Source organism: Xylocopa sonorina, chromosome 3 (assembly GCF_050948175.1).
Source record: "Xylocopa sonorina isolate GNS202 chromosome 3, iyXylSono1_principal, whole genome shotgun sequence".
NCBI lineage: Eukaryota > Metazoa > Arthropoda > Insecta > Hymenoptera > Apidae > Xylocopa > Xylocopa sonorina.
Genome location: NC_135195.1, coordinates 15,779,475 through 15,803,611, shown reverse-complemented (window position 1 = coordinate 15,803,611; position 24,137 = coordinate 15,779,475). Strand labels below are relative to the sequence as shown.

The window sequence follows — 24,137 nt, the reverse complement described above, 5'->3', positions numbered from 1 at the left end:
GTTTCCTGCTCGATGAAAATGAATCCACGCTGGCCATAAATAACGATAATTAACTTTCATCTAGCGGATTTCGCAGAAGCACGCCCGATCGGTCGACGTAACGCGAACGTGGCGGCGATACGGTTGGAATGGAATTATTATGAGAAACGTACTGAAAACGGCACCGTTTATCAGGCCTCGATAAGCTTATTTTAACTCGCTGGTAATTAATTCCCTCGATACACGAGTAGCACGCGAGGAAAATTTTATCTCCCGCGCAGCGTCACGGACGTCGCATGCGTCAACCAGCTCGCGCATATTTAATGGAACGATCGAGCGCTAGGAATTCGCGCGTGATTTTTGCGCCAGCCGAACGATCGATCATCAGCTGGTCGAAAGAAATAATCCACCACCGTGGAACGAGCAGATTCGTCGGTGGCCCCTCGAGGCGTCTCGAAACGGTTACAAAATCAGTATGTGCAAGCGAGAACCGGGGAGAAGCGAAGAAGAATCGCGTTAGGAGTCGGCGCTTTGTCGCGGTCACGGGGCTGTCAATCACCGGTGATAGGAGGCGACACATTAATCTCAGGAATAGCCCCGTTGACCGCACACCGTCCTCTCGACGGCTGCGGTCGAACCGACGGACCCCACGACCTCGTCTCTCGCGACCCTTCCCCTTTCCATCCCCCTTCAGAGTCGACTTCGCTCGTTCCTCGAGCCAGACCGTTCACCTTGACGAACCACCATTCGAATAGCTGTTCTTCGTGCACACTGACACTCCTGCGAATCTCATAAATTATATTAATTACGGAGAAAATCCGAAGCACACCAAATATCCACGAGAAGAATTAAAAAAAAAAGGGTTGTATATAAAAGACAGTGGACTAAATATCTCGAGTCGACTTCGCTCGTTTCTCGAGCTAGACCGTTCACCTTGACGAACCACCATTCGAATAGCTGTTCTTCGTGCACACTGACACTCCTGCGTATCTCGTGAATTAAATTAATTACGATGAAAATCCAAAGCACACCAAATATCCACGAGAAGAATTAAAAAAAAAAAAAGGGCTTTGTATATAAAAGACAGTGGACTAAATATCTCTTTCAAATAGTCGAAAAGCAACGCCACAACCTCCGTCGACGCGACGCCAGCTGGTCGTTACGAAACATTGTCACGTCCGCGAGAAAGAGAGTCGAAAGTGGCCCCTCGCGAGGATAATCTCGGGGCTGTCGCGTCCCGAGTAAATAAGAAACGCGGTTGTTTCACAGTCGTGACCGCGTCACGGTACATTGGCCAGATTGTCCGACGGGCCGCGGTCGCGGCGTTTTCTCGGTCCACGAGTCGCGCGCGCGAGAGGAATACCCGATACGCGAACCGCGACGCTCGCAAAAACTGACCGGGCCTGACGAATGCCCTGCTAGGCGTAACCGGACGTCTTCACGGAACGAACGCTGGAGTTATCCGCGTTATTAAGCGCCGCGTTTCCGCCAGCAGCACCGCCATTTATTATTTCCCCCTCGATATCTGTTGAATTAATTCGCTTCCAGATAGAAGGATCACTTCGCTTATTCCATATTCCTACCATTCAAACCTGCGATCATTTCACTCGATTCTAAAATCCGACATTTTTGCAAACACCAACCCATTGGCAAACGATTGACCCGAAACTGCCCATCAGGAACAGTGAGAATTGTCGATAGGCTTAGATTAGAGGACAATTAGAAGCGGATGGAATTAAAATATTGAATCGAGAGCGAAGAAAGACGGAGAATAGAGGAGTGACGTTTAAAAGTCGCGATCGAGATCGAGGGGAACGGTATCAGGAGCGATCTCGCCTGGAAGGAAGAACGCGAATGAGATGGGAGCAAACTGGCCGAGATTTATCGACCCGCCGTGTCGTGGGCCGCGGATCACGCAGCCGGTTAGGTCCTGAGGCTTGGGCGCGCGATTCGGGCCACCCATCCGGCCGATCGCACCCCGATAAACGCATTATTTAATTACCGTGAGTAATTACCGATTATTACACGCCGCGGCCTGTCCGGCAGCGCTCTCCGCCATTAATTACACGAACGATCGGACGAAACACTCGTTACGCAGCACTCTTTAATCGGCTGCGGACTCCGTTGTCCCGTCGCGGGACCCCCGGCTCGATCGCGACTCGATCCGCCCGGTTGCGCTCCCTCTCGTGTTCCCTCTTTCTCTTATCCTCGTCGCTGCGTTTCACGTCGCTCCGTCTCGATCGAGGAAAATTAACTTGCGAGACACGAATCTCGCGAACACTTTTCGAGATCATCGAAAAGTACCGAAAAGTTCTTCTCGAAATCATCATTCGAGAGGAAATCGGTGGTATTTTCGTCACTTTTCGTCGCTGATCCTGCTTCAAAATTGAATCGCGAGTGATTCGTATTTTGTGAAATATTAATTTGAAAGAGTCGAGGGTCACAGTGAGTTCAGGTTGTACGATTCACGAGGGTGCGCGAGCGTAGATCAATCGCGGAGGGTGGAAATTAGAGGACGTCGCAGAAACCGGTTGAAATGACGATCTCTGGCCAGCCAGAGGGCCACAGTTCGATTGAGATAGATGCATCCGCGATATCGCCTTTTCGGTTCCTCCTCAAAGTGTTTCTGGTCCTTATCGAACTGTTCCTTCAGCGAGTCCAAGCGTAACTTTAGAAAACGATACGTACACTTTGCACGTAAACGAGGAAAGTAGAATATGGGGTATATATAGCTTCTGATAAGCAGGAGTATTTCTTTAAACAAAGCAACCACGCTCCACATTCTTATTATCGTAAATGTTTATAAATGAGCGTGGACTGAAGTAATCAGCGACGTGACACGACTATGAAGTCGATTCTCTGTATTCGAGTATACATTCAGGTCACGCTAGAAAAAATGCGGACTTTATTTAATAAGTTTGTTGAAGCCGTGACTCGTCTGCAGGATCCATCGCGTCATCCGAGGGTGACGCGGCTCTCAAAGTGTTAAGACGATGATTGTAGGGTACGGATAAACGCGTGGTCGTTGGACAAATCGCGTAAAGCGACGGGCACAGTTATACAGCACGAGAGTATCGACACCATATCGCTATTTGCAGATGGAATTAAGTAAATAATCTATCAATGGGATCGAAAGTAAATTCATGCCACGTAAACGAGGCGTGCTACATCGAAGCGTCGAGGATTGAAAATCAGCTGGCACGATCGTCGATAAATTAAACTGGAAAAAATCCAGGCGACTATAAATCTTCGATACTACAATATCTCGTAGATCGATCCGATAGTCGAGGTTGTCGGTTTTCAAATGGAAATATTTCTCATACCCCTTACGCAACCAAAGGTGGGCGAGATCGAATTAGCTCATTTAGCCTGCAGCAGATGTGAGCGTGCAGAAATTACGATTAAAGATGGGAACCCCAAGCGGATAGATCGAGAAAGAAAAAAGACACGCAGCCAGAGTAATAATCGGTCGCTCTTTTATTACACGCGTGTGTGTCGCTTATCGTAAACGACGGGGTGTAAATCACGCTAATGTAACGCAATCTGTCCCGAGTAATTAAAATGTAATCTCGCAGAGATTACGACTTGCTCTATAACCGATCGGAACTGTAATTTACCGTTCGCGTAAAACCAGCGTATCGAGCGTTAAAAGAATACTTTGGATGACACTGACGTTCGCAATATTCTCTCTTTCCCTCTTCGAAGCGACGCTCGGAACGAAATCAAACACCAGACGTCAAACGGAGAGAGAAATGATCCTGCGCGTCGCTATAATTCTTGTTATTCCCTCGAACGTCCCCGTTCGGAAGGACATCGACTCTGGCCGCGTCGCGTCACGAAGGATCGCGCGGCAATTCTCCGGATTAGGATTAAATATTGATGGCCGGCTTGATACAGATTAATGCGCATCCGCTGGCAGCTCAATCTCCTCCGCGGAACTCGAGACAGCGATTTGTCTCCTGCGTTCGCCAAAAGGAGGGACGCGAGGGTGGTCGTCAGCCACCCCTCGAGTCGTTCCTTCGCGCGCGAGGGAAGAAACAGAGAGAGGGAGAGAGAGAGAGAGAGAGGTGCGTTCGATCGCCACCTTGGACGTTCCACAGATCGTCGAGTCCTCTTATCTGCCGCGTTTCTCTCTTTATCTACCGATTCCTGCCTGTTCCCTTCCACGGTTATGATGAACCGTGTCGCTGGGGAGGGCATTTATTCCGAGATACAACCCTCCTAGGGGAATCTATTAGCGCGGCTGGATACGGGCGCTGGCTTATTTACCACCGAGGCGATAAGGAATTACCTCGGAAGGGAACGCGTTCGGGATAAATGAACAATTTTTGTTTGCCCGCTTGATTATAGGGTGGCTCCCTGGTTCAACCCTTCCCTGTTTCCACCGTCGCGGTGTAATTCAGGTGTTAAGCGTAGAAATTAATGTCGAGGTTAACGGAGAGACTGTTTCTTTTTTTTTTGAAGAAGAAGAACGCAGTGGAGAGTACGCAGCGGAGACTCGACGAATGCGCGATGCGAGGCGGAAGAAGCGTGCATGCGGTCGATGAAATATATGACTCGCGGAGGTTATAACGTTGATGGGGTGGAAAGCGGTGGCGTATCTGAAGGAAAGCAAATTCGAGGATTCATCTGGCTGGTGATTTTTTAGCAGGATCCTCGACTATGGCTCGCATCGCGAACGCGCGTGTCAAGCGCGATCGACGGCTGACAGTTCGTGCGAGCTTATATATCTCCGCGATAAATCTCGCTGAGGCGAGTCTATCGAGGCTCGTTTGCTCGCAATCATTTTAATCCGCGACGCGATAAACCGCGAGTAACGGGCCGAGAGCGAGCCACGGACGACTTGAAAGCGACTGAGATCGTTCGATCCCAATTTCTATTATCGCAATCAATTTGATTGTCGACTAATTAGCTCTTCTCTCTCAGCTCTCCCCTCTCTTCTGTCGTTTTCTCATCTGACCTCCACGATTGTCTCTGCAACCGGACAACCTCGTCGACGCCCATCGCAATGCTCGACGAGAACCGCTGGTGGTCACCCAGTGGAACGTTTCCAGACTCGACGGACCAGCGTCGAGCGGTTTTCTCTCGCTGACGGTTTACGGAAGGCGTCGCGGGTTGCGGACGAGGTAGCAGCTCGCTCGAGAAGGTGCAGGCGGGGCGGGAAGGGTGGCTCGACGCGCGTGTCGTCGCTCGAAGCCGGCAGTGAAAATGGTTTGTGCCAGAAAGTCTCGGATAAGTTAAACACGGGCCGTGGTCCGGAGGCGTCGTAAAGCGCCGCGGCGCCTTCGTGTTTACGCGGGCGACGTCGAGGCCCACCAACCGCGTCATCCCTTTCCATCGACGGCTGGCTCGCTCCGTCCTCGTCGCGTTCACCGTCTCCACCGCTCGCTCTACTTATTCCGCGTCTATTTCCGACCGCGTGACAAATCTCTCTATGTCGGCCGGATTTATCGAGCGACATTCTGGCCCGTCCCGCGCCCATATGGTAGCCACGCGAGCTATTTCCAGCGGCGAGGTGCGATCTTCTTCGATCCTCGCGTCGCGTCACCGCCGATCGCTTTCCGATCGCGATAAGGAGTCGGATAGGGTGGCCAGGCGGTCGATAGAGCCGCGTTTTCGGACGAACGAAGATGAGCGTCGATGGATCGAGCGCGTTCGCGGGTCCACGGATGGATCGATGACAGAGGTTACGACTAGGGGATGGATAGATGGCGGAAGATCGCGGTCTCGTGGATGGTACTCGGATGGGGTGCTGGTTAAAAGGTATCCGAGTGTTTTGACTTCGCCTCGATCGGTTGGTAAACTTCTTACCGCCGTGTAGAGAGCCGTGATAATTTCGTCAATGAACCTAGTGGCTTCGTAAATTATCGATTGACACCGGCCGTGTATCACGGCGCGCGGCAATTTACATACGTTAACCTTTTACGTTACGTGACCAAGCTAATTAGCCTGTATCACCGTACAAGTCAATTTGCAAGTCAATTATATTACCGTTACTTGTTATACGTACCGATAAGACGCATAATATTAAACGAGGAAGTAAGCGACAGCCGGGCGGTCGATCTACAAGCGTGCGCGACAGCGTGCCCGTGTAATCTCTCAGCTGTTCCTAACGCGGTAACAGAGCTTATCGAAAAATTTCAAACCGCATTACAATAAGGAAATTATAAATAGCTCGAGATACAAGTTCTGATAAGCGGCGTTGCCCCGCTCGCTCCGCGCGAAACTCGACCAACCACCCAACCAGGAAGAGAGGAACGATAATTGAATGAGAGAATCTGAAGCAGATCGAGAAGAACGATCCAGTGGAAACGGGGCGATGATTTACGAGCTCGCGTTCGACCATTGGAATTTGTCAGACCTTGTTCACAGACTCTCATCCATGTCCCTCTAACCTCGCAATATCGATCCTTCTTCACGCTCTTATCTCCATCGTTCGAAATCTCTCGAACAAGAGCATCGAACAGGTGTGAATAGAAAAAAAATTCTGTCAATCCGTGAAAGACGATTAAGGTGAAAGAGGGTCGGTCACGAGACCAGTAACCGTAGAACGAGCGAAGCCGCGTGTGAAAGTCTTGCTCCCCCCGCGGGCGGAAAAACTAAGTCTTAATAAAGCGGAGAGGCAAGATGAATCGGTGCATTAGCATCTCGCCAGCGTGATTCATGGTGACGGTTCGAGCCGAGATTGTAGGCCAGCCTGGGGATATGATATATCGTCATTAGCATCGGTTTCGTATTAGAACAAATAGCCGCGCGTTTTAGCCCTTAAAAGGCGCGACGTGTCCCGGCCCTTAATGGCCCGTAATGCACCCCACCCGGGAAACACCCCGACCTAGAAGGTGGGAGGACGTCTCGCGGTGACTCGTGCTTTCCTCGACCATCTGCCTGCAGCTTTGTTTCATCGACGCGAACAATGGGGGACCCACGATCCCTTCGTTTCGCTTGGAAATAGAGACAGCGGATGACGTTGGGGAGATTCGCTTGTCGGTAGCGTAAAGTAAACTTGCCGCGAGGAACGAAAGCAGAGTTGAACAAGAATCTCGAGCGACCAACACGCTCGCGCGACATTCCACTTCTCTCTTATTCAAATCCCAATAAACACAACTGCTCGTTGCTCATTGCGCGGACGCGTGTCTTCGAGAACAGCCAAATCGATTCTAAACGGTATCTCTCATTAGCCACGGAGAAACAACCGCAGGAAACAAAAAGAGCCGACCTCGATTCACAGATGTTTCCCTGGGACCGACTCGTTAACCCCTCCGTTTGATTTCCATAATTATTTCCCTGGAATCCTCAGCGCGACGAACCGGTTCGAAAATCGTTCCTCGCGATTCTTCTCGCGATTGCAGGGAAATCTATTCGAGGCTGGAGTATTAAACGGCACGAGCGTTCTGCGAGCAGGCCAGTGGCTCGAGACAAAGGGCTGCGACGCGCGAGGGGGTGAGAGCAACCCCTTGATCCGGTGTAATTCACGGTTTGCCGGTGCATTTATTAACGTGTCACTCGGGGCGACGCCTCCCCGATGATTTATCGCGCACGCGCCGGGACGCGTATGGATCCCTGTTGCGCTGGCGTGGGGCCAGAGTTCGACGGGCGTCTTCGTCGCCCGCGGCCGACCTTCCTTCGTCTTCCAGCTGCCGAATCGAACGAACGCGCAGATGGAGACGCAGATGGTGCCGTCCCGATGCTTCGCCAAGACCGTTCCCCTGTCTCTCCCCGTTCTCCGTTTCGGCGCTCGAACGATAACCGCGTCTACGGGAACTTTCGACGATGCTCCCTCGACTTGGTCTGTACAATATTTTTAATAATCATCCCCCCGCGCCAAATGTTGTTTCAGTGCAATTACGGTATTATAAGGCGCAGGGTGAGTTGGTTGAGTGGCTGGGGAAAAGTTTGCGCGAAACTGGAACTCGAAGAGCTCGAATGACTCTTAAAGCCCGACTTGTTTATCGGAACTGTTGGAAAACCTGCGAACTTCCACAATTAGTCCGAACTTCTCAGACTTCTCCCGGAATCGCCGCTACTCCGCTCCTCCGCGAGGAGCACGCTGTTACCCTCTGTCCGTCGCGTAGAACCGCGCCATCTTCTTCCCCTGTCGATCCCTCCGCGAGGCAACGGTCCTCGCGTATACCTGCACGCTGCGTGCATCTAATAAATAGTTGGAAGGCAACATCGAAACCGGGAGTATTTCTTTCAGCGACTCGTTGCTGCAACCGTAGACAGGATACGCGTGCTTCGAATTCCGCGCGCCTTCTCACTCAGAAGCTCTGGTCCCGGGAAACGGGACGAGAGGGGAGGATGGTGGAAGCGATTCAACCGAGCTTCGCCACCGATACTTTACTACGGCTGCTAGCCGCTCATCTACGTCCCCGATCCACGTCGATTAAACGTTTTTCACCGCGGCTGTCCGCCGTATGAGACCCTCGTCCGCGACCCGATGGATCGCGTGCGCGCCCGTGGATTGCGACGATAATCACCACCGTCCGCTGGGTACCTCGACCACGTCTTTATGGATCTCCCTAGATCGGTTTTTCTGGCCAGAAATGATTCCGGGGTTAATTCGATGCGCGTATCCCCGCGGTCTATACACAGTTCGACGACGGTTTAATACGCTTCTACGAGATTACTGGGAGCCCGTGGGATCGATACGCACGCGCGGAAGGAATGATGGGACGTTACAGCATCGCATAAACCGCTGTTAATAAACTACGATTGAAATTCCGATTTTTATCGTTCGAGGTATCGAACGTATCCGCGAGAGGCTTGAACGCGATCTCGAAGGGACGAGAAGAGGATCGTTTGGCGATCGAGCGACCGCGTTCGCGGTTCGAAACGCTCGATGGAAACTGTATCGAGCTGCTCGACAAGACGGACACGTCCCATCGATATAAATAAAGTATCCGCGGGGGTGGCGTCCTGCGCGGCTGACACAACGGCGGGGCAAATGAAAAATGCCGAGACGGCCGATCAATGTAAATATATTCATGACGTGGGGTGGCTGGCCGCGGCCACGGGGATGCCAGATACACGTATACGCTCGCGCGGACTTTTATAGGACGGCTCACCCGCGCCCCCTTCCTCCCTCGAACCCACGACGACCCGATGCCACTCGGACCGGCACATAATTCACTCTTTGGCAGCTCATTACAATTTAAAAAGGCTTTTGTCAGCGCACTATATACCCGGTGCCGTGATTCCTCACGAGCTCGCCACTTGCTCCCGCGTCAGGCGCCTGTCACCTTCGGGACCGTGAAACGAGCGCCCCTTTCGAGGACTCGAAAGGGTTACGGGGCACAGGAACCGTGGCGTCCTTCCACGAATCATCGTACCAACTCTCTAATTTCTCGACTAACTTATTTACCTTGATACGAAGATGACACGGACGAGAGAAATCGAAACGGTCCGTTTCTGATGTTAGAAAATGTTAATCAAAGCTGTTGAAGAGTTCTATTCTATGACTCGTGACAAGTCCTTCTCTCTGTCTTCTCTTCTTCGACCGTAATTTCGTAATGAGAAGCGTTCCTCGAGAGGCTCGACGGGAAGGGAAATTAGGCGAAAACTGTGCGCGTCGACCTGTCGATCCTCTCGTCAAGGCACACGTCATCCTGAGCCTGTCTCCCTCGACTGTTCTCTCGTAGCGAGCGGTGGTTCGCGAGCGACAAATCGTCGTGTCGAATCGACGGCCAGTTTTTTGCGCGAGAGGAACCGGTCCACGGTCGAGGAACAAAAGGTGGCAGCGACGACGACGAGCTCGGCTGCCCAGGGGTTTCTAATCCACCGTCCGGTTCGATCGTCCGCGTCGAAAGAGGAACGGGTCCGCTCGCGTTTCCAGGACCGATTCCCCGAGCAATTACCGGGTGATCGTCTTTTGTACGGGGCGATCTTGATGAATGGTCCATTGGATCGGTGTCGACAGAGTCATCGCGTCGAATCCCTGGCTGGATCCGAACGGAAACGAGTTACCTGGTTCTTCGTGCTCTACGACGCTCGTTTCAGCCGTTTCGTGACGCGAAACAGAGGGAGAGAGTCTTATTAAGCGTTCGAGGTGAATGACAGAGGGTGTTGTTAGCTACTTGATTACCACCCAACACATTCTTTGGACAAAAGAATTTTAGAGAGTCGTGAGGTCATCTCTATCTTGTACTGTTAAAAAAGAGAGAGAGAGAGAGCAGCGATCGATTTCGCGTGTCGAAAAATCGCCCAGCTGACCCGCAACGAATCGAACCGCCTCGAGCATTCGATCCCAGGATTCATACTGGCGACCCTGAAGAGGTCGACGAAGATTTGGGGTCGCGTGCACCCGGTTAAACGCAAATTTTCCAACTGTCAGCATACTTCATCCGAGCGGCCCTCAGGGACCGAATTCAATTTTCCGAGGATGACCAGCGGCCTCCCTCCGTGGCCAAAGCGCTCTCCACCCTTCTCCTCGCGCGCGCGATCCGCTCTGCGGCGCGAGTATGCATACGGATCGACGTGCTATACACGGGGGCGCGTTTTATGTCCTCGTAAGTTTCGATACGGCTGAGAAGGAACGGCTCGACGGTGCGTTCGTCGTCGATCATCCGTTTCTTCTAGCAACGCGCTCTAAGGGTGTGGCTCGTTCGGACAGAGTTTCGCGTGGAGCAGCCTCTAATTTGGTATGCAACGAGCAAAAGTGCGATTCAGAAGCGATGTTGTACTGTTACTACACGATATCAATTTTTTCATACGGTCGCTAGTCTTTTTCGAGGCACCCCATATATTGTACGCGCAAAGCAACCCCGTATCGAGGTCCAAGGGAGGATCTCGAGGTACGGTGGCGCGTATCGCGCTTAAAATTCCGGCTGCTTGACCCGCGATAGATTGGACGCGCCACGCCGCGGAATACATATCAATTTCTGGCTTCAGCTGCGTCTCCCAAAGGGACGCAATTGCATTTTCTCCTTCCTCTGAACCTTTCCCTTTTTCTCGCTCGCGCTTTTTCTTTTTTTTGTATGTAATGTTATCTTCGATCTTTGAAAAAAATCGATCGTACAATTCGCGTTGGAGCTAATCACGGAGTTGTATCTGTATCGTTTGCATACCACGGCGAACGTCGAGATTCGCGGACGGCTAATCTCATAATCGCTCGGCTACGCCGGTGTGCCGTCGATGCATCGGTGCATTTAATTTCCATATCAATTACCCGGCAGATCCAGATAAATTCGCGTCCCCCTTTGTTTCCAGTAAACGGTGGAATGAAAGAAAAATAAAGAGGAGAAAGAATTTCGAGCTACTCACCGTGTAACACCCATCCGTGATGACACCTGTCGCAGTACCGGATGTGCCGCTTCCCTGGCGTGAACGAGTCGCAGGAGCATCCGTTGACGGTGCATCTGATAGACTGAAACCATGCGAAAACAATAATTACCAACGGTCTTTAAACTGTTCGGGTAGGACAAAATTAGTAGCAACGAGAACCGAGTAATTATATGCTTTAGCGACTGAAAGCGTGTAATGAGGATCACCCCCTCTGGAACGAATTTTCTCTCCCCTTCTCCACTCGATTCTACTTGAAATATCTTCGCAATTTCTCGTACACGCTGCAAATATTTCATTTATTACGAGGAGCGCGTAAAAAGGGAAGAAACCTTCTTCGAGAGGTGCGTCGAACGAGTGAAAAGGGGTCAGAGTTTTATTCGCGGAGTTTTTCAGTCGGTAGAAAGTATCCCGGACAGTTTGGCGCGGATTAAAGGATCGTTGCCCGCGGGCGGTGGGCAAAAAGGGGGTGTGGTATTTTGAGTGACCGTTTGGCGTAACGCCACCCCAGAGGGAGCTCGTAAGAGAGCAGGGCTCGTCGGATTTTAAGGAACCGTGAATATTTTCCGCCCCTCGGTACGGAATTAACCCCTTGGGGGCCACCGTGCAATCCTGCCCCACGGCTGAAAGGAAGGCGAGCCGCGTCGATCGGGTATTGCTTTATGCACGCCGTTGGAAAAAGTTTCGCTGCGCGCCCTCGCGGTTTACCTGCAGCCACGCTGCAGTCGGAAAGCGTTGTACGTAGCTGAGGGAAAAGTAGGCGGTAAAAAAAGGAACAAGGGACGCTAATTCTTGCCGCTATCCCTCCATCTTTCACGCGTTCGAAAGTTCTCCACGAGTACCGACACGGATCCGCACTAAGGCGAACTTCGGTTACTTATTAAACGAAACGCCCTTTCGCCTCGTCGAACGTCGTTCTCGTCATGGCTGAGGCTCGTTGCGCCTTGCGAATCCTTTGCCAGAGAAAATACACCTCGAGCCACCGAAACTTTCGTTTAAAGTACCCGCTGTCGAGTGAAATATGAAGCAACGAAATTGAGCAACTGATTATTGAGCGAAACTTGGATCATCGAACTGCCTACCACTCGAGACTTTTCACTCCAATACTTAAAATCGTTTCGCGATCTTGCCTCGCGATGGATAGAGAAAATTGAACGAAAAAAATTTCCCCAAGACCGCTGTAATCCCATCGAATCTTTCCCCAGGAATCGTCACTCCCCATTTAAGGGGTTAACGCAATCTTCCGCGGCATCCCCGTCAGAAAAAGGGGTCCATTTACGCGTGTACACGAGCCGTATCGCCTGAGAAGAACGGATAGGGAAGAGACTCCCGACTGGTCGTTGCCGCGTTACGACGTAACACAACGGCGTGTGCCGCTAATATAAAGACAAATGAAGCGACGCGCGTACCAGCCATCGTCAGCCATGTGTCTTTATCCGTGGAGGGTGGCGGGAGATCTTCTGTCGCTGAGGAACCAGGCACCTTCGTACGCGGCTGGTCGACTAAATTTCGCAGGCCAGAGAATTTTTATTAGCTTCGCAGCGGGTTATTTATTCGCGGGACGATGCGACAGATTATATGGCCATATTAGCGGTGTACGTCACGCGAGAAGGGGAGCGTACGCGTGAAACAACGTCCCCTGGCACGCATTTTTATGTTCCTCCCGGTGACGCCTTGGAATTAGCTCTTCGAGTTAATTCAACTCGCTTACGGATTTTAAACGCGCGTGTGCGTGGCGAGGACTTCCGTCTGCGTGGTGTTACTTTTACGACGCGAGAACGTCGACAACGGTATACCATTAGCGGTGACAAGCAGGCTGGTACTGGAAAGTAGGGCTCAAAGGGTGGAACTCGAAGGTTCGTACGGCGGGAGATTCGATTCTGATAGTCGCCGGGTGAGAAACGAGGGAATTATTTTCAAAGATGGCCACGATCGTAGGGTAAAGGAGTGCCCCCGTGGACGGACAAGTCGACAGAGCCATAATTGCAACGTTTCCCATTGGAACGCTCGAATATCTTCCATTAACTCGCGGGACAGAGCGATTAATCAGGGTCCGGGGCAGCCGTTCGAAAGAAACTGCAAATTGATGGACTCGTCGTTGCGCTGGCAGCGTCGTTACCGGTCTAATCGGAAGATATACAGCCGCGAAAAATATACAGAAGCTGCTCGTGGCATCCTTAAGCAGGGAGTATTAAACGGGAGGAACGAGATGATAAACCTGCGCGCGGCAGCAGAAAGAGAACCGGCAATAAATGTTTCGTGGCTCGTAAAAACGTTATTGCCTTCCGCGCGCGCGAGCGCGCCGCGATAGCGGAAGGAGATGGCGCATGCAAACGAACGGAGACAACCGGAAACTGGTGTCCTCGCCGAGGCTACCACGGCCTGCAGAGGTTGCTCTCGAGCAATCGTCCCTCTTTCCACTGTAATTCGTTTCCACGTTTCTTTCCCGCGAGTCGTCGTTGAATAATTTAATAGCAACGTGCGAATGAAAGATTTCACGAAAAGATACAACCCTTGCGATAGAATCGCGTGATCCACGCGTTGTTCCAGCGTTCGTTCGAGCCTCCCTCACCGTTCGCGAACGCAACAATACGCATTGACAAATTCTCTCGACGATCCACACGCATCACGCGCGTAATTCAATTCCACTTGTTAACGAATTCCGAGCGGTACCAAACGCGCATCCCCCGTTGGTGCATATGTTTAGCGGTACGCGGGGCAACTGTGCCGCGGTGGTGGTGCCGTTCCGCGAATATAACGATGATCATCATCATCATCATCATCATCATCATCGCTGCCACGCTGTATCGCAGGCTCTATTGATTGGAAATATACGTTCGCGTAATTCGTGTAATCCATATCCGCGCAATTAATTATCGTTCCCCGATATGTTGTAACGGGCGTATCGTCGAAACCAGCCAGCGCGCGGCGTTCGTTCGCCCCCGCTTCGATTACAATTCCACCGAGCTGCGTGCATGTCCGACTTCGTTGTCGGGAGATGTTACGCGCTCTTTTCATTTTCTATGACAAGAAACAGCGTCGATCGGTTTCCACGATACCGGGGAGGCAACGCGAATTTCCACGGTGCACGCGATGACGCACGGTTCATCGCTGTTTAGGATGGTAAACTGGATTCGGCGTTACTCGCGTTCGTCTGGAGCATTCGAGCGAAGCGAGTGACGTTCGAACGCCTCTCGCTCTTAAACGATATTAGAACGCGTGATTTTTAACGAATTAATGAGGAAAAGTAAAGAAAATCGATGGTATCCTGTATCATTTGTCGAGCGTAAGCGCTCGATTCCGCTTCCACGAGAAACTCTCGCCCTCTTATCTCGCGCGAAGCGTATCTGAATGATCGCGAGGCAATTTCCCCGATCGCGTCTCGTCTCAAAGGCCGCGGTGGCTAGAAAGAGCTACTATCGGCGTTTCACACTCGAAACAGTTCGCAAACACTCGTCAGCTCGTAGCTAACTCGGGACGAACTCGATGGCCACTCGTTCGCCATCGATGCAGCCCAATTTCCCACTCTTCGCAAATCGAATCCTTTCGCTCGAACAAAACAACCCCTCCATCCCTTGCGAAAGTCCGCGGAAACTGGACTTCACCTTGAGCCAGCGGCTGCAGGATTTGATCCGCCTGAAACGCGATTTCGCTTGGTCGATCGTAAAGAGATATCGCGGAGGGTTCAGGAGGAAAGTAGGAAAACTCGACGGCACTCGAGGACGATTGACTGGCGCGGATGCGATACGCGAGGAGCACACGCGCGCGCGCGCCGCTGCCAAATCTGCTGGGCCAGAGGCTCGTGTTTAATGAACGTGGCTAATCCCCCCATTCGAAATGCAACGCTAACAGCCGGGCAACTCGTTCATCGTTGCAAATTAATTTGACCAGAGCGCGAATTAAACCTCAAGTATAAAGCTCGCCGGAGAGGTTACCGCGTCGACGCAGCAGCCCCCATTAATGAGCACGAGGATTTAAGCTGGCCTATGCCGTTTCGCTGATCGGATCCATCGGCCCCTTTCGCGCGTACCAACTTCCATTCCCGTGCCCCTTCGTGCCCGCGGAACGCTCGAAAATCGAACGCAGAGCACTGAGTCTACCAGGCTGCTGTGATTACGTTTACGCGCGGTCGAGGTGACGCGGATTTATGGCGGCGCGTCTGGATTTGGGGTGGCTGCGCGCTTGAACGTGCAACGCGACAGTGGTTTAGAAGCATTTCTTTTTAATCTTCGTTCGATCGTGTCACAGGATCGTGTCTCATGGATCAGAATCGAGCAACTGGAAAGAAGAGAAGAAATTCGAACGCGTCTATTCTGCCAAGCGACACGCGTCGCATAAATTGGCACCCTCGCGATCGGAATGGGCCACGCGGACGCGTGTCAGGGGTAAACGTTGCGGAATAGAAGGAGGAAGAAGAGGAATTTCTAACGGCCGTACTTCATTTCAGCACGCGGGGAGCGTGTGTGCCGGAATAATGAAATGCTAACAGCCTGGGCCACGCTTAGCATATTGTCGCGGCCACAACGGCAATTTGCGTGATATATCTGGCCGTTTTCCCCGGTCGCGTTCAAATGTACCGGAATTAACCGGGGCCTGCGAGCAGCCACGGAAGAGACCCGTATATCTCGCGGCTTGGAACCGACGCTTGCCAAAATCCGATCGTTCTTCGACGCTTTCTATCCTCTTCAACCTGGCGATCTTACAAAATGCCTCCAAAAAATAATACAACACAAAACTATCTTTGCTGAATAAAAATTTCTAAAATTCTTTCTGCTTTCGATAAAAAAAAAGAAGCGTCACGTATTCGCAGCTCTATTAGCTCCAATTTCGAACAGGAACCTAAAGATCGTTTCATATCGCACAGCAGAGGGTGGGAGGAAAAGAATGAAGGGAGAGAAGAAGGAGAGCGAGGGTCCTGCGTGGACAACCGACGCTTGCCAAAATCTGATCGTTCTTCGACGATTTCTATCCTTTTCAACCTGGCAATCTTACAAAAACCCCCCAAAAATAATATAATTTAAAACTCTCTTTGCTTAATATAAATTTATAAAGTTTTTTCTGCTTTCGATAGAAGAAGAGAAGCGTCACGTATTCGCAGCTCTATTAGCTCCAATTTCGAACAGGAACCTAAAGATCGTTTCATATCGCACAGCAGAGGGTTGGAGGAAAAGGATGAAGGGAGGACGAAGGAGAACGAGGGTCCTGCGTGGACGATAAATATCGCTGGTGGCGACGACAAAATATCGCGAAATAAGAAAGGCTCTCTGGCGGGGTTGACGGACGACACCCCCAGGAGCACTAAGTCACGGCCTATGCTAACTTTCTGCCCTGACCGCCGCCGCCTACTCCCATTTCCGACCGATGAAATAATATCGCCCCGATTGCCAGCCCTGATCCATGTACCGTGAAACGTCTCGACGTATGCCGAGGGATTCTTCGAGAGCAAGTCGGCCGCGATAATCGCGGAGGGTTGTTCTTCGCGCCAGTCTCTCGTCGAGATACCACTTCCTGCGGTGGAGGACGCGTGGTGCTGCTCGAGGAATAGCTTTGGCACGGATCTCGAGGTCGTTTCTGGTTCGAGTTTTCATTGGACAGACGCCATTGGCGTTTGCGTTCTTTGTGTCCACCGATAAGTCGAATTATTGAGAGTAGGATGAAGTTCGATATTGCTGCAGGTGGAGGATATACGTGAGTTTTTTTTTTTAGATGAGGATTTATACAAAAGAAAGGAACGATCAAAGAAATCGCGTAATGTATTCCCGTGTTGAAGCTACCCGTCGCGTTTCCTACATTCGCCGTGAAATATGACGTTAATAATCGAAGTGTGGAAGTCGGGATAGTATTCCGAAATGGTTAACTCGCTAATGCCCGCCGCGCGATTAATCACACGTAGGAATTACGATTCGAAAAGATCTGTAAATGACTATTTTTTCCGCGCTCGTCTGTCCACCGTGTAATATTTCATTCAAGCTTAAAACTACAGCCCGTGTCACGGAACGAACGACGAGATTAATCTTAATTAACTGTATAAAACATCCGTCCAAGGTTTTTGCTAAATCGTAATCATCGCGCGCGATGAATCACAGGTTGGACATTAATAGGTTAATACGATCGCGATAGCGGTCGCCGCGCGTGGGGTTCGATTTCCAAAAATCGTCGAGAAAACAAGTCTTACCGCTCGAGTGTTTGACTGGCTAACCGTTACTTAAAGTTCGCGGCAACGAGTCGTATCGAAGTGTGCGGTGCGAGATGAGGGAAAAGAAAGAAGAAGAAAAAGGAAGAGTAAATAGGGAGGGGAAAAAAATAGACAAACGCGAACGACGGTGCTTACGGTATACTTACGAACGTGCACCATTAATGGCACAGTGCTTTGGAAGGATAATTAGAAAGGAGAGTCGAATGAATAGCGCGCAGAGTCAATAAACTCGATACGTTTAATCATTCCGGAGAGGAAATCAAACTAAATCGAAGAATATCAAAGGAACGATTCTCTATAATTACGCTTTATGAGCATATCATTACCCAGTCTCTAATCTCGATTCGCGCAATTAAATATTATGATAGATTTTCTCAAAGAGAACCGCGCTTATAAAACCAGCCGTGGGGAATGTTAATTAATTTGAGTAAGAATATGTATATATATATATATATTTTCTAAAAGGATACAGGTCGCAAGAAGCGAAGCTCCTAATCGAGCCAGCAACCAGCGCGAGTAATTTGACAAATTCGAGCGAGGCCTCAACGCTTCTTGCCTCGTGGGACGCTCCAGAGGGAGTAGCCGAGGGGTTAATAATCGTCCTGACTCGCAATTATTTCGAAAAACAACAAAAACCTCGGGGCAACCCGGCGGGTTTTCACCTCTTTCAACGACGGGTAAGCAGAAAATTGCCGGACCCCATCCAGTTTCCCTCTTTGTTTCCGCGCGTCGACAGGTAGCGGACGAGGGTGGCGCGCGGGGCGCTTTTTAAATCTCATTATTACAGCTGCCGAGGGAACGCGAAAAATAAGCGGCGCGCGCGTCGCTCTGGAGAGCTTAATCCGGTGGGCTTAGCCGGGAAACGATCGCGCGTGCTTCTTTCGGATTCCCTTCCTTTAATGAGATAACCTGGGAACAATAGAAATTCCATCCGGATGTATTAATAAACCGAGCTGGAGTCGTCGAACGAGTCGAAGAACGCTTGGCACATTTTTCACGTTAGGATTGCAAGAAATTTTCTCTAAGCTTTGCGACTGAGCATCCCTCGAGTGCGAAGGATACAAATTCAAAAAATCAAAACTGCTACACATCGAATCTTTTATTTTCTCCATGATGCGAAGAGTTCGAGAACACGAAATCCTTGCAACGTTTAGCAAAGAAAAAGCAGGATAATAACGACGATCGTCGTCTTCGTAGTCGCGAGACGCTCGACAGGACTCAGCAGCCTGCGGCTAGGATCGTCGCGAAGATCTCGCAGGCAATCTTCGTCCTGGGAAGACTGCGGGAGAGACGATTGAAAAAAAAGCGGCTAGACATTTTTAATAGATCGAGTTTTCATCCATCGTCAATGTTTATCGGCAATATCCGATCGAGTCGCTTGTCCTCGGGGCTAGATCGATCGCCATTGCGACTTTTCATCCCGACGGCCACACCTCGCGCCGCGGCGCACGATCGTTCCACGAAAATCAACCGTAATGGCGTAATGGACGATGGGAATAGAGAATCGGTGTCAGGGAACGCTGACGTTACACGCGACACGCGACAGTTCGATTCTGAATTTTCCAGTAAACGAGTCTTTCCTATATTGTAAGATTGGATCGATCGTCCTTTAAGAAATTAATGGCGTAATCGAGAAATTGTTGCGACAACCGAATTGCAATGGAAGAACAAGATAAATACTACTGTTTCGTGATGAAAAGAAATTTGAACTAAACATCTTCAAAGGGAGATTTCGAGAAACTTCTTTCAGCCGTCGATCGTTACTAACTATCTCTATCTCTCGCAATGGTCGACAGAAGGAACCATCAACGATGGTAGCTCGCAGATCGTCAATTCCAGCAAGTAGCATCGAGGCCTGCCGCCTGATAGCTTCCTGACACGGGACGCCCTTTCTCGGTAAAACCTACCCCCTCGTGAGTGGATCGTGACTCGGAGCCTTTCGATCGGCTACGCCCATCCAGAACGATTAGGCGTTAGTCAATAACGATCGTGGTCGATATCAAACGAAATCCTCTCTCTCTCTCTTCCGTTCGCACCGAAATGGTGGTCGAACGGTACCAAAGAGAGGCGGCTGGAGCGAGCCGATCGTCCAGAGCGGCGCGGACGGACGTCGATCCCGGACAAAGAATCCGAGACGTGGAATTCTCGCGAGGAGAAAGGTCCTCGATCGAAAGGAACGCGCGTCAGCGTCGGCTAATAAATAATAACCGGTGTCGATTATGGAATTCCATCGGCTGGCCGCGCTGGACAGCTCTTGTCCGCGGAATTCCCGCGGCTCGAGCAAGGACTCCGTATCGAAAGGTCGTCGATACATTGTCTCTGCGCGATCGAGTGTCGACGAACGAACCAGTCGACCGGAAACGTCCCTCTGCGAGCAGCTCACCGGTTGATCCCCTCGATTTTCAGTCGCTAATAAAATCGTCAAACTTTTTCCCAGCCCGATTCCACGCGAGTCGTTTCAGCTGGCGGACCCGCGGTGGATTTAAACGGAATCGTGGTCCCACTTCTGGCGGGGTTTTCGCGATCGTTTCGCCGCGGTTTGTTATAGCCGATGGAGATAATCGCGGAATAAATCGCGCGCGACGTTGTGAATGGGCCTGGTTACGTTGAATCGAGAAAGTGTAACGAGTTTCTTAGGGATTTATAATTAATTGGCGAATTATCAGTGGGAACTCGAAAGGACTCCCTTATAAATCTCCCTTTCACCTCGCATGATTCATTTCTATTAAAACGTGTATCCGCAGCGTTGGTTCACGGTTCGTTTCGACTGTGCACGCCAGTGAAAACGAGAAAAGAAGAAAAACACTGCAGACAATGAGAACGTTCGACCAAACGTTCTCGTTTCAAAGGTCACTCGTACTTCTCACCTATCCGTACAAGTTTCCAGCAACGCCTCTCGCGTTCGTCGTCGCTACGCGCGTGTTTCAGAGAATTCGCGGATTCTGAGGGCTTCGAAGGCGGCCAGCGGCGATCGCTGAATTTCCTTCGCTGCTTTCGATCCTCGAAACTTGGTTGCACGATCCGTAACGTCGGATCGATCTGTGGCGATCGTCAGGTCAGCTCGACACTCGGTCGAGGGCGTGAGTACCTTGGAGCATGGTCGTTCTCAGGGCGTTGCAGGGACCACGGCGGGGGGTCCAGGTTTCGCGGATAAATCGGAACTTTAAAAGGACATTAAAGTCGCGAGGTCCTTGTTCGCTGCAGCAATCTTACATTTATTTCGTTCATCTTCGTTGCTACACTTTTACTAAAATTGCAAAGCACGTCGAAATTCCATCGAATCCACCCCAAATCTCGCAACCTTCGCCAATAACAAGCCCAAATTTCTCACTAAAGACGTCGAGACATCGAAAATCACGCGTGGCCGCAAAAATCGCTGCTTAATTCCTCGCGTTTCGAACGGAGAACACGGCTGGGAGGTTGGGCGCTTGGAGGATCGATGATCGTGGTTTCCGCGGGGTCGCGGCGGGTCGGGCGATTTCGAGAGCGGGTCCGTGAACGGCAACCCCCGTCGGGGCCGGTCGATGTCTGATATATCGGCTCGTAAAAATCGCCGCGGATAAAATATCTCCGCGGTATCTCGGGGCGAAGGTCGGCGTCGCCGAAAGGGGCCCTCGCCGCGGCGCGCCGCGTTTATGGGTGACCGGGTACACGGACGCAAGGCCCCCTCGCACACGTACCCGTAGGTGCGAACATTGTTAACAAGTCCCGTATTTTATACACCGCGCCGCGGAGAACAACACCGACGCGGCTGCCGCCGAGGGGTTCGACGCGCAGGGGTGCTCCGTCACCCTGGTCCCAACGATTCCACCCCATATTGGCGATCGACGATTGATTTTGAACGCGTTAGACGCGTTTCGAACAGTGGTTGAAATTCAACTAACTTTCAATGGTAGATCATAATAAGAATGTTTTGGTTTTCGATAGAAAGAATGAATCTGTGACAGTATTGAAACGGCGATCGACGATTGATTTTGAACGCGTTAGACGTGTTTCGAATAGTGGTTAGAATTCAGCTAACTTTCAATGGTAAATCATAATAAGAATGTTTGCTTTTCGATAGAAAGAATGAATCTGTGACAGTATTGAAACGGCGATCGACGATTAATTCGAATCGCGCTAGACGAGTTTGGTTGTATTAACTCGAACAGTGGTTGAAACTCAGCTGACTTTCAATGGTAAATCATAATAAGAATGTTTGTTTTTCATTAGAAAGAATGAATCTGTGACAGTATTGAAATTTTAATTTGTATTTTTCTTTTTGAATTTGCAAGAAGGTCAGAAGTAATTCCATAGGGGAATTGCTAGCCTCCTGCACGAAAGGATAAAGTACCTGGATGACATTTTTAAAGGTAACCAGAGATCCTTCGTATTTTATACGGTGTTAACGTACCGCGAGTACATATTTAACGATATCTGAAGAATATTTCGCCGGTGTACGCGCGAAAAGTTGGCCGGTACACGCGTTCGCCGGGACGATATCCTCGAAGACCACGGGGAGCATGCTCGGTGCGCGTAGGAAACGCATCGAGATCGACGAGTGCATAAATCGCTGCGGCGCTCGCGGTCGTCGCAGCGTGAAACGGCCGGTCGCGTGAATAATCGCGGCATAAATAAAAGGTCGATCGCGGGCGACGTCCATTAACGAGTGTTAGGGCGACGTTAATCCGGCGAAACGCGTTTAAATTCCCCCGCTTATGTCCGCGGAGCGGACAATGTAAATAATTCTTGATCGATCGGGTATCGATCGCCGACGCGGGACGACGATCGCGCATTTACATATAGATAGCGCTGTCAATGTAAATTATTACCGCGATAATCGACAGATGTATCAATTTATCCTCGTTCCCTCTTCATCCTTTACTTTCGACTTCTGTCAAAACGCGACACGAGCTCGCGCGTAATTCCTGCGGATCCCTATTTGCATACTCGAGTACTACTTTAAACGTCCGCGCGTTTCGTAACAATCGTGCAACGAAAGTCAGCCAGCATCCTCGCGACGACGAATTATCGCGAGGATCGTTACTCGAGCTGAGAACCACCACGGTCGACGAGGATACTTTCGAAGGCTGTTACTCGCGCGGCCATAATTCGTAGCATAAACACCGATTTGGCACGAGCACCGTGTCTCATAACGCCGTGGAACAATGCACGCTGTTTACCGTGATTAACTCCTCTCGCGAACGAGAGCGAAAAGCGGACCGCGGCTCGTCGCCGATTCACACTTTCCGCGCGCGTACGGGGAGGTTTAAAAATCTGCCTCGCGTGACTCACGAGCCGAGACGGAAGAATTTCGTTTCGTTCGAAAAACCTGATGCACACTTGCGCATCGTACGAAAAACTCAACGCAAATACCGCGAGGGATTCGATCTCAACTATCGCAGCAGCCGTTTAATTACACTCGCACGAGCGTCCGACGCGGAGAAAGGAACGGACGCGGAGTAACGAGCGATGTCAATCCACGCTGAACAGCAACGACTGATGGCGGCTCTGGGTATCTTCGCGTCGCGAGATCAATGTCCCTCGGATCCGTTTCGTTATTTAGGTTGCCGCGTAACAGAATATTAATCGATTAATTACTCGGTTAACTCAGCTGCGCGCAGGATCGCGTCGAGATCGTGCGCAATTTCTCCAGAGGCATCCGAGCAGCCAGTGGCGCGCGGTATATGCCGTCGCGAGTCTCAAAACGCAATTACACCGCGCGTAACGATCGTTCTCGTTACCGTCCCTCGAATGGCGCGATATCGAATCGAACCTGGGCGCAACTGCTGCCCGCGTATCGACGTCGTCCATCGATGCACGGTATCGCGGCGGAACGAGGGTGAAGCTCGTCGATCAACGGCGGCTGAGGGGGTGGAGGAGATAGGCGACGCTACGGGGGTTGAGAGTCGGAGAGAAGAAAGGGGCGGAGAGGGTGGAAGAAGGGAAGATCGTTGTCCGATGAGCTGGAGGCCACGACTTGAGAGGATCCTCGCGCCACTTACCGTCGATTCGCTTTATTTTACCGTGCCGCTTCCGGATATTCCCCGCACGTGGTGCTCGGTCAGGAGGTTAGGTTAAGGAGCAACGAAGCCACTCGTCCGTCCCTCCTCGCGTTGCTGGCTGGGGTGGAGAAGGGTTTCGCGATAGCAGCGAACGAGTTCGGTTCTGCTTGGAAACGGGAGACGGGGATGATGCGGCGGTGGTGGCAAGTATAGCTGAGCGTTTTCTGTTTGAGTCGATAGGGTGACACGAGTGCTTGGAAAATAAGAGAATTACTTGCAGGAATCTGAGGAGTCGACGGTTCGATTAAAAACAATATCAACGCGTCAGAACGCGAATTAATTCGCTCTAACGAACATCCCTCTTTCGCACGATGCTATTTATCACTGGATCCACGTTTATCAACCCTCTCGAGTAAATAAATTGGCAAGAGAAATGAATCTCTCTACGCGCAGCGTCGTATCAAACGACGACCTGAAAAAGGGGTAACCAATTTCGAGCATTCCTGCTGGTACGCGTCGCCGTTTCCTTTTTTTACTCCCGTGCGCCGTTGAACGGTCACCCCTCGCGCGTACCCGAAGCCTTCCATCGTCGGGTCTGGACGGAAAAGGGTTTCGCAGACGCGACGGTGCAAACGAGTACGGTTCCGTTCGGTCTGCTCGGTAGCAGGAGGCGGACGGAGGTGGAAAAGGTGGAGACGGGG

At 51.0% G+C, this 24,137-nt stretch overlaps 1 protein-coding gene across 1 annotated transcript in view; it reads right to left on the bottom strand.

Annotated features, from left to right (window-relative positions):
• Nucleotides 1-24,137, bottom strand: part of LOC143433504 (uncharacterized) — a 218,376-nt gene that overhangs the window by 134,718 nt on the left and 59,521 nt on the right. The window contains exon 3 of the mRNA XM_076910844.1: nucleotides 11,239-11,341. Within this exon, the coding sequence (XP_076766959.1) occupies nucleotides 11,239-11,341 (103 nt within the window). The remainder of the gene's footprint in view (nucleotides 1-11,238; nucleotides 11,342-24,137) is intronic.